Source organism: Paramormyrops kingsleyae, chromosome 14 (genome assembly GCF_048594095.1).
Source record: "Paramormyrops kingsleyae isolate MSU_618 chromosome 14, PKINGS_0.4, whole genome shotgun sequence".
Classification (NCBI taxonomy): Eukaryota; Metazoa; Chordata; class Actinopteri; order Osteoglossiformes; family Mormyridae; genus Paramormyrops; species Paramormyrops kingsleyae.
The window spans coordinates 799,255-811,659 of NC_132810.1; the positions used below are offsets into that span (position 1 = coordinate 799,255).

At 45.8% G+C, this 12,405-nt stretch overlaps 1 protein-coding gene across 13 annotated transcripts in view; it reads left to right on the plus strand.

The window, feature by feature from the left end:
* The window catches only part of ush2a (Usher syndrome 2A (autosomal recessive, mild)), a 199,405-nt gene that overhangs the window by 127,266 nt on the left and 59,734 nt on the right, over nt 1-12,405 (plus strand). For all 13 annotated transcript variants that reach the window (XR_011982524.1, XM_072699000.1, XM_072698989.1 and 10 more), the window contains 4 exons: nt 1,185-1,380; nt 3,887-4,055; nt 4,143-4,364; nt 11,482-11,690. Coding sequence is in view for 12 of the 13 variants with exons in the window: in XM_072699000.1 (XP_072555101.1) it covers nt 1,185-1,380; nt 3,887-4,055; nt 4,143-4,364; nt 11,482-11,690 (796 nt within the window). In the remaining variant the exon portion in view is untranslated. The remainder of the gene's footprint in view (nt 1-1,184; nt 1,381-3,886; nt 4,056-4,142; nt 4,365-11,481; nt 11,691-12,405) is intronic.

Genomic DNA, 12,405 nt, shown 5'->3' on the forward strand with positions numbered 1-12,405 from the left:
TCCATAGTACCAGAGGAGGACGCCCCCTCCCCCCCTGCCCCCCTTCCCCCGCTTGTCATATCACAGCCTTGCCGTACTTCCATCCCAATAGAATACTAACTACTGATCGATTGCCCTGACATGCCTGCCCGTGCCCTACATGCGCCTTAAACAGTTCATTTATTTGCCACGGTAGATTTGCCAGAGTGGAATTTAATCAATAGCTAATTCATTAATTCCGTCGCCCCGACTACACGGGGCCGAGCGGCGGAATCACAGGCCGGCTTAAGCTTTGATTGAAATATGACAAGTGCCACAGCTGACGGCTTCGGCGCCCCCACTCCGCAATATGAATCTCGCCTATTTTTTTTCCCCCCAGTGAAGGATTAGCGGCGAACAGAGGTGACACCTTTTGTTGGGGGGGGGGGGGGGAAATACTGCATTTCTTATAGTGCTGAAATTCCCTGTGATCTCAGGCTGAATTTCATATCGTGAATAAAAGGGTTTGTGGCAGCCTGCGGATAGATTCAACACTCCGCATTCGTAAGGAGGGCCTTTACACGGGGGCCCTTACAGGTGAGACCTAATCGTCAGGCCCCCTCCTCGTCATTTAGGCCACTCGTTGGGAAGGGAGCAGAGAGATGAGGAGGTGAAGCAGCAATGCCTTTGTGATCGTGTGATTAGTGTAATGGAATGTGGAGGCAGTTGTGCGAATGATTAGCAATTTTTTTTAAACTAATGCAACAAACTGTGATTTAACTGTTTTTAAAACTTGCTTTGTATTTCACTATAAAATACATCCATCAATCCATCCATCCATCTTCCACTCACTACAGGGCTGCAGTGAGTTTGGAGCCTATCCAGGGAAGCATGGGGTATGCAGCGGGGAGACCCTGGATGGGGTGGCTATAAAAGATTTGAATTGCCCTGATTTTCCAGTCTGAAGGGCACTTTACAGGGCAGTTAGGGCACTTTACAGGGCACAGAGCAGTTATGGCACTTTAAGGGGATGCAGATGTATGAAGACTATGACTGAAAACCCAGAGGAAATCCACATAAACAGAGGAAGAACATGAAGGTTCACTCGCCCAGAGTCAAAACACAGTCTCTAGACAAATCTCACTCCATATTAAAGCCAGATCGCGTTTGGCCGGCCATGCTCTCCAGCCCTCACTCCTCTCCTTCCCCCATTGCCTGCCCATCAGCTCTGTACAGCTGTTCTGGATGCACCCCCGTCGGCCAAACGGCATCCTGCTCGGGTACGAGGTACGGCGCCGCCCCCTGCTGCCCTGCACCGGGTTGCGGGATGGAGCGAGCGATAAGGGAGGACGCTGCTTCTACTTGGAGTGTTCAGCCGGTGAGGACGTCTGTGGCACCTCCTGCTTCCTGCCAGAGCTGGAGGTATGATGGCGAGACCTCATCAGAACAGCGTTCTGCTCCTGTGCCGTGCAGCTCCTGTGCCACCCATCTAAGGATAGTTTGGTGGGAAGGGGGGGGGCTAAAGCTCAGCACTAGAGAATGACGAGTATGCGGACTGAAGCCGCCGCTCTGCATGCGCACGGTGCGGCCCTCGGCGATTGTTTTGAGTAAACAGATTAACTTGTCTTCCGCAATTGCTGCAATCCTAATGTCATTGAAAGCGAGCCAACTTGGCAAGTGGGCATGGGCCCAAGCATCACCGGTACTCCACCCAGACGGCGGGGCATGGGGAGGAGAAGACAAATAAGCTGTAGAAGGACAAGTGCTTCCCTTGTAATTCCGCACCGGAGAAATGGAGATGGTTTTACAGGCGCGCTAGAGGGCCTGCACTCCTAGGTGATGCTAATGAATAGCTACCTTGTGTTACAGCACCTTCTTCCAAATCCCTGCTTTTCCTCTTTTTCCCTCTCTCTCCCTCTCTCTCTCTCATTCTGTAAGGCCCACGTACAGATTTCTTATTTACAGAAAAGATCATTAGTAAAATTCCTTTGTAAATTATTCACTCCCAGTCTCCCAGTCTCGTAACCGCCATTAAGAGTGGAAAGACAATGGAGGATTTCTTGCAGTTCCTGGTTCATCACCAGAAGCTTGTTTTCAGAGCCTTTGGCGTTTGAATGTTGTGCCAGGAATACGCATGTGACCCTGGCTCTCTTGTGGTTTGAAAGGTGGAATTAGTTGGCTGAATCTTCAGAGGGACGCCCCCCACCCACCTGCTTCCCTGGGGAAGTCTCACGGCTTTATGACGAAGCCAAATGTAGCTGTGGTGTCAGTTGTCGGGGGGGTACGTGGGGGGGGATGCAGATTTTTCAGAAGCCGCATGAGTATGTCTTTGGCGCTGTGGAAAATCCATCCTGGCCTGGTCTCCTGCCAAACGAGCGAGTCGGGTCTCGCTAAATTTAGCAGCCGCTCAGCTATAAGGAAGGATGGGTAGCGGCCCGAAGCCTGACCCAAACCTGCGCCGGGCCTGAGCCACTGAGCACCCCCCCCCCACCCGTGTGCTTTTTAAGGATGTTTCTGGTGCTTTCGAATTAACAGACATGGGCAGGAAGACAGGCATTTCTGTTTATGCCTAAGAATTAGCTGTAGCTCCAGTTTTACATGGCAGGGCCATAAAATTCACATTTGTGTGCCTCCTCCAACATACAGCGTGAATAGATGCAAGAAAATAAGTATAACTGCAGACTTTGAGTAACAACTAATAAATAAAACACTGCATGTAAATGGTGTGTCTCTGTCTGTCTCTCCTGTCTCTATGGGTGTGTCTCTGTCTGTCTCTCCTGTCTCTATAAGTGTGTCTCTGTCTGTCTCTCCTGTCTCTATGGGCGTGTCTCTATCTCTCCTGTCTCTATAAGTGTGTCTCTGTCTGTCTCTCCTGTCTCTATGGGTGTGTCTCTATCTCTCCTGTCTCTATAGGTGTGTCTCTGTCTGTCTCTCCTGTCTCTATGGGTGTGTCTCTGTATGTCTCTCTTGTCTCTATAAGTGTGTCTCTGTCTGTCACTCCTGTCTCTATAAGTGTGTCTCTGTCTGTCTCTCCTGTCTCTATGGGTGTGTCTCTGTCTGTCTCTCCTGTCTCTATAAGTGTGTCTCTGTCTGTCTCTCCTGTCTCTATGGGTGTGTCTCTATCTCTCCTGTCTCTATAGGTGTGTCTCTGTCTGTCTCTCCTGTCTCTATGGGTGTGTCTCTGTCTGTCTCTCTTGTCTCTATAAGTGTGTCTCTGTCTGTCACTCCTGTCTCTATAAGTGTGTCTCTGTCTGTCTCTCCTGTCTCTATGGGTGTGTCTCTGTCTGTCTCTCCTGTCTCTATAAGTGTGTCTCTGTCTGTCTCTCCTGTCTCTATAAGTGTGTCTCTGTCTGTCTCTCCTGTCTCTATGGGTGTGTCTCTGTCTGTCTCTCCTGTCTCGAAGGGTGTGTCTTTGTCCGTCTCCCACGTCTCTATGGGTGTGTCTCTATCTGTCTCTCCTGTCTCTATAAGTGTGTCTCTGTCTGTCTCTCCTGTCTCTATGGGTGTGTCTCTGTCTGTCTCTCCTGTCTCTATGGGTGTGTCTCTGTCTGTCTCTCCTGTCTCTATAAGTGTGTCTCTGTCTGTCTCTCCTGTCTCTATAAGTGTGTCTCTGTCTGTCTCTCCTGTCTCTATGGGCGTGTCTCTATCTCTCCTGTCTCTAAAGGTGTGTCTCTGTCTGTCTCTCCTGTCTCTATGGGTGTGTCTCTGTCTGTCTCTCCTGTCTCTATAAGTGTGTCTCTGTCTGTCTCTCCTGTCTCTATGGGTGTGTCTCTGTCTGTCTCTCCTGTCTCGAAGGGTGTGTCTTTGTCCGTCTCCCACGTCTCTATGGGTGTGTCTCTATCTGTCTCTCCTGTCTCTATAAGTGTGTCTCTGTCTGTCTCTCCTGTCTCTGGAGTACATTTATATATCTTTGCCCGTTTTTGTCAAGGTTTGCTGTGCCGGCAAAGTGTACAGGCACATGCCCACCCACCAATGCTGTGAGGACCAGTACGTTCCAGCCCACAGCGCCCCACAGAGCATTTGCTGTGGCGGGCATCTCCTACTGCCACTGCCTGGCCACCAGTGCTGCCGTGGATTCTACGTCCCAGTCCTTCCAGGTAAGGACCCGAGTGTGTGGAATGCCGGTCTTACTCATCTGGTGGGGGGAGTGGCACTGCCTCTGCTCTTCTTGTCTCCCCTGTCAGGCGAGGTCTGCTGCCCCGATACCAAGGAGCTACGTGTTGCCGTGGGGCCCGGGAACACCTGCTGTGGTGGTCGGCCATTCTCCTCCACCGCCGGGCAGCTCTGCTGTGGCGAGGAGCTCCATGACGGCTACGGTTCGCAGTGCTGCGGAGGACGGGTCCTGGGAGATCACATGGTCTGCTGTGGAGACGGCGAGAGTGGGACGGCGCACACCCTCGTGCCCGGTGAGCCACATCGCTGGCATGGCAGGGACCTTCAAAGGGGCATATGACATGAAAGGGGTCCGGCACCAATTAAACTATAACACATGATCACCTTTTCTTAGTTAATTACTGAACTTTATCACCAAACTGTCATTAGTAAAGAAGGGGCAAATTTCCAAAATTCACTCAGTCCAGTTTAGTTAGTTTAGTTTGATGATTAGATTGCCAGTGGCCTAAAGCCAGGCCTCCTCATCATGCTATAGTATTTGGAAACAAACTCATTCAGTCCTCATGTAATCTAATGAGAAACCTTCATTTACAAAACTCACTAAATCCACAGAAACTTTCTCAAAAACATATCCTGCCAACTCAGCGAGTTTTTGATAAGTAACTGGACAAGAGTACAATTATCAGAATTGCTCTGATCGAAGTTAATAGCTTTTAACGTCATATTTAAATTCTATAGCCCCAGTATTGCTCTCTAATTCATTTTTTGGTTTGAAATGAAACAGCTCTTACAGCAGAACTGGATTGTTGCTCAGGATAGCACTCTTTCTGCTTGGTCAGTCATTTTCTGAGTAAGGACAGCTTTGCTTGCATAGAGGGTAACATCCTGTAGAGCCGTGTGATAGCAAACCTTTATTTTGGGCTCTGTGTGTGTCAGAACTCTCGCCCCCTGTTGGTATAATTCTGTCTTGCAAATAACGGCATTTATATTTACGCTAAAATAGCTTAACGTCTTTTCATGTGATTCTGGTTCTTCTGACAGTACAGCGAAACAGAAATTATTCTTAGGAACACATTGAAAAATTCACTTTCATTTTTGGTGACAAAAGCTGCTGGCGATATCTGGAGAATGTGTTGTACCCTGTGTGGGTGAAGTTTGCGTTCCAGCCCATCTAGTTGGAGTTGACAGTGTATGTGGTTTGCACAACTTATTTTTTCCCGAATACCGACGCAGGCGAATACAGTGGTGATTTTTTCAGACAGGCCATACAGCATCTTTGAAAGTTGCCACATTCAATTCGAAGATATAAGGGACACCAACCTCGCCAGCCAAATCCCCACCCCACCTGCCCCCCACCCTAGGTTCCCCAACAGTGTATTTTGGTCCAGATGTGGACTGGAGTCCACCTTTTGGGGACCCCTGACCTAGTTTATGTATGAAACAATGTGTTGGAAAATAGGGGATAAATCAGGACAAATCGCGTGAAATGGGACACAGCATTTTATTTTTCGATATAGAGTGGCCCTGTTATATACGGGACAGGTTGTAGCATAGCGTTTCTGTCACGCCCCCGCCACACCGCTGCCTTGCCCCCTCGCAGGCCACGACTCCCCGCGAGCCGGGAATTCCACTTAGCACAGCTCCTCGGTTTATTTTGGCGAAATAAGCCGGATGAAAAATCCATCCTTCATTACAGCGTGCGTCCTGTAGAGCGCATATGGTATGATGGATAGCGCCGTTAGGACAACTAAAGGCCATTTGCCTGGCGCCCACACTGTCAGACCGCGTGGAGAGCTTAACCGCCCGCCACCCCCCAGCCGAGAGCACCGCTTCTCCTCTCGCTGTTTGGGCCTCTTTAATATAGGATGGAATACTTAACCTTGATATTCCACCTCGGCACTCTCAAGTTTTTTTTTTTTTGTTTTTTTTATTTTTGCTTAATTTTTAGCGTTGCTTGCAGCGGGGGTGGGTGACATCATTGGCTCAGATGATCAGATCGCAAAAGCTTCCGTTTCAGGCTGGGTCATGTTGACTCGGAGAGGATTCATGCTCTCGTCCACGCTGACCCGGAAAGACGGCATGTTATTGGGTAATAAAGCCAAACGTAGTACAAATCCAGTGTGCGCTTCGTATATTTTAGTGGAACATTTCAGAAATTAGATAAAATTAACTGAGAAGTGGAAATATTGTACACCAGAACCTGAAAGATCGGTCTGTGCCCATAGTGCTTGTGGCTTTCCAGTGTGGAAGAGTATCAGTATAAAATAGCTATCAGTTCATTTCACTATAGACAGTTTCCTTGCTTTGTGCGCCTCCTTTAAATCAGATTCTCTCCGATCAAATGGTATTTTACGCGCTGCGTTCCTGCCTTATCAGTACTGTATGCTTATATGTGCATGATCATGTGATTAAGTCATTAGCAATGAACTAAAACAGCTGCAGATTTGCTGCAGATGTCAGAACTTAAATCAAAATTTGTTATTTTTTATATACTGCCGATGCACATTAATTATGCCCTCGTTAATGAGTATTCTTAGCTTTGGTGGTGGTTTTTAAGTAAGTTTTTTGTTTCCATTGAGTTGTAAGTTGAGTGCTTTTTCACTCAGATGTAAATAAAGGACAGCTGGATCCTCCGAGGATGTTTTTCAGAGCTCCTCGGGTCATGGGGGGGTGGGGGTAGGTGGGTGAAATGTGATTTTTGATTCCCCAAAGTGTGATCTGTCACACATCTTACTGAACAGTGTCTGGTGTCAAACTTTCCCTCTAAGACAGGAAAAGGAACTGTGGGAGACTGGACCTCGCTTCTACAAATAAACATGGCTAAGATGTGCTACGAGTGTAACGTCTGTGCTGAAATTAAATCTTAATAAAAGCGAGAAAACATTTATGAAAATTCACACGTCGTGTTATTGTCAGCTTAATGTTCATCAGCCTGGAACGTGAAGCACGGCAATAGAACTTCTGAAATTTGAGCAGAAAATGCTCGTGGCGGCACAGGGCTTGAGTTAATTCTGAGGAAACAGGCCTCTCACCCCAGTGAGCCCCCCCGCATACTTAACACCCTGGGAATAACTGCGCTGTGTACTGCAGCGCTCTTCATGACAACACACAAGCAGCAGCTGCACGGAACGGTCAAGGTTAAATCTTAATACTTGCACCATTCAAGTGTTAAAAGCTTTTGGAATAAGGGTGTTACCATGGTGCACATGATCACAACAGTGGCCGACACAAGCCGCCGTGCCGACAACAACGATGTAATAATCAAATATGTTTTCAAGGACACAGCGACCGTTTGCCAGCAAATATTATCCCGATAGTTAAACATTTTGCTGCCGGAGACGAGCTGCGGCATTTGTTGCAGTCCAGAATCCAATCATATTTCATATGCCCCTGCAACACGCTGCCAAAACTGTCTCACAGATGATGAGACACAAATGGCACGTCGGAGATCATTCCAGCTATTGCTGTCTGGGTTTTTACAAGATGGAACGCAGGCGTGATGCGTCGAGACGAGTAACATTAATGGATGGATGATGACTTTTTTATTGAGTCGTCCTAAATGGTATCCTTAAACTCCTAGAAACGCATTTTGGTGACTCATTTGTTAATTGCAGGATTCAGAGCCCCAGTTATCCTGGTGCCAGGATTTCTAAGCAGAGCAGGTCGGCTAGCTGAGAATTAGAGCATGTAGTGTTAATCTACCATAGTGAAAATTTTATTGCTGGTCACGTTCATTATAGGGTGTGCCTGTGCTTGTACTCTGTGTGGTGTCTAGTGAACTTGAAGTGTGCATCACCCACAAAGGGAATAAGGGTATAAAAATATGCTTGAAATAAACGTCAAGGGGCAGCTTCCTGGATGAGTAGTATTTATATGAAATGTAAAGATGCTGTAGTTTCAGTGTACATTGTTTTACAATATATCATTTTGCAGTAAAAGACTTTCTGCAGCTCACGGGTGAATAATAGATGTCTATGTACTGATGCAATATTTTATTAAATGACATGTTTTCTAGTATGTTCAAAGTATTATTTAAAAAATGAAAATAACAATTGAATTGCATAAAGTACATGGAAAGAATCACGGAAAAAGACCTGAGCCGAGGAGTGTGAAAGTAGTTTGTTTTTCCTTGTTTTTCATGAATTGTGATCATTCGTATTACAGTGTGTTTTGTTCTTTTCCATTTTTGCACATGGTTTTCTGATGTTATTTATTATCTTAAGACAACTTGCCCCATGTTCTGTAATTTTCTCATGTGTTATTCTGTAAATTCTGTTGTATTCTTAGTTTTACACATACACGTTCTGCAAAGTGTTTCTCCATGTGTCTTGTAATATTATCCTGGGCTCCATGTTTCATACACATGGAACATACATAATGGCAACAAAGTGAGTTCTCCATTATGACTGCCCAGAGGAAAGGAAAAATTCTAGTGTAACATCTGGCTTTTGTACTTTATCAGTCCTAGATAAACACAAGATCACTACAACAGACAGTTTAGAATTTAGTATCCCTGACTTTTTTGCAAAATCATCTTTCAGTAGGAGGTTGTGCAGAACCAGTTGGAATCAATACCATTTGATTCCAAGGTTTCTTCACCCAAATTGAGTCCCTTGCGAGAATAAATAAATAATATGTTAACCTTAAACAGCCCTTTTACCAGTTGCTTTGAGCCCAAAATGCTAATTTTCTGTGGGCCTCAAGCAATAGAAAACTCATCGCACTCTGCTGTGACTTTGAAAATGTATCTTGCTGTGTCCGGAGTGATTTTATTAATATATTCAGGAATTTAAAAAGGGTTTCGTTTGTTTTAAGTTTCAGTTTTGTGTCTAAAGGCTTGCGTAATCCACTACACACATTTTTATCAGTCGTTCGCTGCACAATAAATATTTACTCGTCATTAAGTGGATGAACCTTAATTCACGGAGACTAAGCACCTTATGTTTGATCTGTTCTCCCGCGCTCCAGTGACTGCATGCAAATCCATCGTGAATCTGAAGATTAGCAAAATAATTTACGCCATCAGATAAAAACATATTGGGCAACACTAGAAAAACTTCTTGTGGTCGGGTCTCCGGGTCGCTTTTCACCTTTGAAGTTGCTGATTTAATTTACGTAACAAACTATTTAGAAGAGGGTATATAAAGTAAATAGGTTTGTTTTGCAGACTGGGACCAAATAATACTGGCATTGTTCTTGGAGCAGTTTACGAGTCACATGACTGTGACTCTAGGAATGAACTTCAGCTCTGAAAGGTGTCAAAGTTCGAAACACCACGAGGAGAACCCAATGAAAAATGCTCGAGTTGCAAAGGGCGACAAAGCTATTTTGGAAAACTGTTGAGCTGTTGATTTGCAAGTCACTCAGGCTGAAGTGATGCACCCTGGGAATTGCCACCAAACCAGGCTCCGCAACATCTGCTGTCCCTAAGTGAGTTAGTGTGCGTCAGACATCTTTATGTCAGAATGGTGCAGTGATGGATGCAGCCTCCAGAAAACGTTGCATTAAAATCTGCTGCGCCGTTTTGGCTGTTAAGTGAAATTACTATTTAAATTAATGGCTCTGTCACAGTTTATCTGTGCAAAGAATGAACACTGATTAGGGTATTAAGCAATTAGCAATTTATCATACCGGAACAAGGTTGATAGTAATTAAAGTAGTGATGGTTTACCCATGGAAATAAAACAGGAGTCACTTCCTGTTAAGCAAATGCAGAAAATAAGTCTTTTGTTTGAATTTTAAATCTTTGATGTGGCTACAATAAAATTGCAGTGGATAGTGTTGCATTGTGGACTCGGCAAGTAGTCTATAACATTTTTTCCATAATAATTACCTTTGTTTAGCAAAATTGCACTCAAGGGCTGTTTTACCATTTCCTAATTTCTCAAAGCGACATTTTAAATGTATTATATACTGTATTGAATAGATTAGATTATTAAGGTCATTCAAGAGTCTTGCAAAAAAGAAAAAACTTTCAATGTTGCTGTTTTTTCTGGGACAGTCCAGGGATTGTTCCGCCTGGGACGTGTAGACCTTAATGTTTAGCTTCAATAATGAGCTTCTCAAAGATTCCTCTTTGTTTGAAAATGCCATCTGAGACGCATCCAAAAACAGCTCGGTCTCTTCCCGAACTGGCCGCGGAAGCCCTTGGAAGTGTTTAAGAGCTTTACCCAGTGGGTTCAGCCGTGTGTCAGGCTCATTAGAAACAGAAACGCTCTGACAGTTTCGTGTCAAGGTCTCTTTAATTTCCCGTTTCATCTGGAGAGGAACCTCAGAAGAGATGTAACGTATGAGCACTTTGGTAGTAATCAGTGTCTCCACAAAACACAAGTCCTGCACATTCCCTGTTACTTGATATTCTAATTTGACCTTTATACTGTGTAAAAGATGACAGAAAAAATATCTAAATCTGCAAAGGCTGCAGAATCAAATCTTAAACCCATAGTGGCAAAATGATTTTGAGCTGCCTAACTTCCCACCTTCTCACACACTCCTGAAGTTTGCAGCACTACAACAAATTATTTTTGAATTGGATGACCCATAAAGTATCTCGTTCAACAAATAACAGGCAGTAAAAGTGTGCTGTGCTTCCTGCACTTAATCCCGTGGTCAGAGCGACACAGTCCACCAGCTACGCTTGGCAAGGGGTCAGTATCGGCATTCAAGGGGGAGAAGAACTGGCCAGGACACATGACACAGCCATACAGGGGCACAGTCACACCTTAAAGGCGGCACCCTGGATGGGATGTCAGTCCGTCGCACGCCATCACGCACTACAGACAATTGAAAGGCAGATTTTCGTATGTAAGTGCACTGAGTGAGTTCAGGCTAATTTTTTTTTTATAAATATGTTTATTGATTTTAACAACCAAACATGGTAACATAGAAGGAGAGAGAGAGAGAAAAAACACTCGGCTCACTAATAGGGATTTACAGGCAAATTAAATATTAGTACACAAATTATGTTCAGGCTAATTTAACGCAACTTTTGTTAGATTACATGAGGACTGAGTGAGTTTTGATTCCTGAAGCCTGGCTTTAGGTCATAACTGTCACACCTCAGAAACAACAGAAAATGCCCTGAGTTTTTGGAAATTTGCTCTTCAATTTAGAGACACTAGTTCATGTGGCTTTGTGGGAGGACACCCATGCAGACACGGGATGATCATGCTAACTGCACACGCAGCGCCAGATGTTGAAATTATAATAATGATGTTTTACAGTTTCACTGCAGTCACACATGTGGCAATTCAGAGACACCAGCTCCCCTAACTGTAGGTGCTACAGTGAATGCTATTTCTTAAACACATCTTTATGTGCCAAAGTGCCCCCTAACCCTAAAAAGGATATGATGCAGGTCCTGAAACAGCCTCCCTCCTGGCCGTGGTTCTCCGTGTGCCCCCCCCCCAGGTCTGGCCTGCTGCGGCGAGCAGTACCTGAACATGTCTGGCGTGGTGTGCTGCGGAGGTCGAGCCCACATGGCAGGGAACGGGACGCTGGCTGTGAGGTGCTGTGGGTCGGGGGTCGTCCCGCAGGGAGAGGAGTGCTGCAATGGCGTGGGCTACGACCCGCTGGAGTACGTGTGTGCGGACAGGACACCACCCGGCCTGCGTGGTCCGGTGAGTGAGACACCACCCTGAGAGAGAGAGAGAGAGAGAGAGAGAGAGAGAGAGATATATATATATATATATATATATATATATATATATATATATATATATATATATATAGAGAGAGAGAGAGAGAGAGAGACACTACTTCTATATATTATGCACACACACATGTATATCAGTGTTTCTCATCCCAGTGTCCAGGGACCTCCAAACTATCCATGTTTTTCCTCCCTCCCAGCTTCCAGCACACCTGAACCAATCAACCAGCCCAGAACACCAAATACCTGGTACAAGTGTGCTGAGAACTGGGAGCGAGCAAAAATGTGGACTGGGGGTCCCTGAGGACTGGGTTGAGAAACACTGATACTTTGGGTTACGGTGAGCCTGGACCCTATGCCAGGAGGCAGAGGGCAAAAGGCAGGGGACATTCAGGATGTATACATGCACATATCCCCTGTTTTTGGACCATGAGGGGATACCAGCGTACCCAGATGAGACCCGCACACACATGGGGAGAACATGCCGACTCCACACACTGAGCTAGTGGTGGGATTTGAACCCCCAGCCCCGAGGAGTGTGGTCACAGTGCTATAGCCCCAGAGCCAGTCCCTGTCCCTTCCTCTCTTATTAAGTGACACTGTGTCTCGGGGACTGTGATGGCGGCACAGATAAGGCGCTGGCTTTTTTATCACGCCGTACAGTGCATCCCAAAGGTGGAGCC